This window comes from Corvus brachyrhynchos, unplaced genomic scaffold, assembly GCF_000691975.1.
Source record: "Corvus brachyrhynchos isolate BGI_N302 unplaced genomic scaffold, ASM69197v1 scaffold48, whole genome shotgun sequence".
Classification (NCBI taxonomy): domain Eukaryota; kingdom Metazoa; phylum Chordata; class Aves; order Passeriformes; family Corvidae; genus Corvus; species Corvus brachyrhynchos.
Window position 1 is genome coordinate 2,779,172 of NW_008240027.1, and position 2,926 is coordinate 2,782,097.

At 43.1% G+C, this 2,926-nt stretch overlaps 1 protein-coding gene across 1 annotated transcript in view; it reads left to right on the forward strand.

Annotated features, from left to right (window-relative positions):
* Positions 1 to 2,884, forward strand: part of EFCAB14 (EF-hand calcium binding domain 14) — a 16,079-nt gene extending 13,195 nt beyond the window's left edge. The window contains exon 11 of the mRNA XM_017743551.1: positions 119 to 2,884. Coding sequence (XP_017599040.1) covers positions 119 to 294 — 176 coding nt within the window. The 3' untranslated portion in view covers positions 295 to 2,884. The remainder of the gene's footprint in view (positions 1 to 118) is intronic.
* The last annotated feature ends 42 nt before the right edge of the window (positions 2,885 to 2,926 follow it).

The following is a 2,926-nucleotide window of genomic DNA, read 5'->3' on the forward strand; positions in this document are numbered from 1 at the left end:
GAATGCCATATGTAGTTACTGGGTAGTAAGAGACAGGGCTGTAAAACTGGGAAAGCAGCTTATAGGATATTCCTGTGTACTTAAAGGAGCTGTTTCTCAATCCTTGTTCTCTTTGCAGATCTTCAGAAACTGTTCAAAAAAGCACCTGCCGATGCTGATGGAAAACTCTCATACCAAGATCTTCAAAAGCTGCTTGGCTCCACAGCCCAAGAATCCCAGAGCTTTAAGGAGTTTGACACAGATGGAGATGAGAAATACACGCTAACAGAACTGAGATTAGCACTAGGTGTATAGGGTATATGTTTAGAAATGTGATATTGGTGGATGTTACTGTAGCTAAAGGAAGCTACAGGACATGAAAAGCTATGGCTGCACTTTCCCAGTGTTTTACTGATCTTTGGAGCTAAATTACTGTACACATAGTCACCTCTTTTTTTCAGTTGCATTTATTGAAAAGAAATTTACAAACTTATATGTCGATAGGACATAATATTGGGACTTTGTTAAAATCCAGGAAATTCCCAAACTTGGAAACATTTTCCTCTCATTATTTCCTTTTCAAGGGAGTTATTGGTTATAACTTAAAATGTGTACATACTAAAATAAAACTATGGTTTTATATTTCACTGAAATTTGCCTTAAATTAGAGAGCTGCACTTTATGTAGAGCAGAAGGAAAATCTGTCTTGTGAAGATGGGCTGCTTCTGCTTGTAAATATTTGAGATAGAGTAAATTATGCATATTTAAGGAGAAGTTGTGTCAGGGGCTGTGTTGGTAGTAAGCTGTTTATAATGAGAGACTGAGCCTGGAATGCAGGGTTAAGAGCTTCAGCTAAATTTCTGATTTTGACTAAGTATATCCATGAATAAATTTGGCCTCAGTCAGAGGAAAGCTGGAGGGGTAAGTCATGCCCATCTACAGCAGGACGTATTTTTAAAGGGAAGAGTTGAAACATGTTTTTATATCATGAGCCTACAGGAGCAATTAACTTGCCAAGTGCTTGGGTTTTCACTTCAGCGTTCTTTAGGCTTCGCTGTGTTGCATTCAGATTATATTTTGTGAGATGAGCCTGTCTATTTATTTTTTTTAAATGAACATATTGAATAGCTTTAATAGATGCTTAAGAGGTAAAAGGCTACAGTGCAGCTTGCTGAGCAGCACCTGAGCAGTTCATGCCTCAGCAGTGCTCTGATACACTCCGGGAGTGTGAGTGGGTGGGAAGGCCCAGAGGAGACTTGTGAGCTCTTTCCTGACTGTTGTGACCGTGATCCCTTCTTGGTACCTTTATTTTTTGTCTTCTTTCCAACAGAAGGATGTGAAAAGCTGTGTAGGCATGTGCAACAGCATCATCATTCTGTACTGCCACATGGTTTGTAAGTGAGGTTTCCTTACTACAGAGGAACTTAAAGATCTGTTTATAGTAGTGGATCTAAACACAGTGTATTTATTATGTTCTGGAACATAGAAAAATGACTTTTGCAGAGGGGATTCTCTCTTGCAGGCTAGATCAGGGCCAAGTTGGGTGATTTTGCTCACAAATATCACTGATCTTGTTAAGAGTTTTTTGCATGATTAGTGAGTTGCCCAGCTTGCTGAAACATCAGTTTATGAGGAAGTCAGTTCATAATTGTTGACTTTTATGTAACTTTAGACTGGATGTTTTATCATTAATTGTATTTTGGAAGTATGAATCAGCAAAGGAATGTACAAAATGGAGCCCTGTTACCCATTTCCTAGGCTTCTTTCACTGTTGCTCTTCTATCCTGTTTGGGTAATGCAGATGCCACCCAGTACCAAAATGCTTTTAATGTGACGTTTGAAAATGCCGTATTTCAAAACAACAAAACCAACCAACCTGGGCTTTAGAGAGGACAAGAAGCCAACACGTGCTTCTTGCCACTTCCCATACCCTTTTATACACTACTGTATGATTCCTTAACCAAATAAAGAAAAAAAGCAATAAAATGTAACCATTCTGATATTTTATTTGTACATACTGTATCATAGCCATATGCCAGAGTTTGCAAAATATTTTTGGAAGTTTGTTTGTATGAAATTTAACTTTACCTTAAAATTTAAAAGATTATGGTACTGCCTTGTGAATCTTTCAGTGTTTTGTTTTGTTGCAGTCTGCTTTACTTTTAGAAGGCTCTTCAGCAGCAGTAGTGAAAATGCCAGCTAGACCTGATGTGTGCTGTTCCACTGCCCGTGTCCTCTGCCTGTGCCCAGGGAGCTCAGCCCACGGCTGCTTCTTCACTTGCATGTCGAGGGCACAGTCGATGGCTAATTGCTGTGGTCACTTGTAGGTTGGGCTTGTGCTGCTGTCAATTAGACAAAATCCAAGTGGTACAGTGGTCTCTTCTGTGCTGCAGGCTGGGAGCACCGGTCCCATCCCTGCGAGGTTTCTGCTACGCCACCGCTCTCCATCCCGCATGCTTCCAGAAGCCCTGACGCCAGATGTGGGCAGGGTTACTCTCCGGTGTTTGATGAAAAGCCGTGAGTGTAATAAATACACTCATCCAAATCAGTTCCCTCCCCTAACTCGTGCGGCTGCTGGTGGGGTTCCAGAGGGGCGGCTGGATGCTCTGGGCAGCGAGTCCTTCAGGAAAAAGCTATGTTTGTGTGAAATCAAAAGCAATGAAGCGCTGAGAGCGAGCTGTAGCAGGAACAGAGCTATGAGCCGCCGAGCCTTGCTGTTGTGCCGTGATTCCTGGTACAGCTTTCGGGCTGTACCTGTGGGTTTGGGTGACCACTGTGTACCTCCCCCTGCGGTTACCGACCTGCGCGGGGAGCGGGGCCGTGCCCACCGCGCTTGTTCGCTCCGCGGCGCTCTATCATGTAATGCGACTTTTACGTGTCTCAATAAAAGCTCCTTTCCAGCGTGCGGCTCCGGCTGGTGCCTGGCAGGGGAGGTGGAACGGGGTGG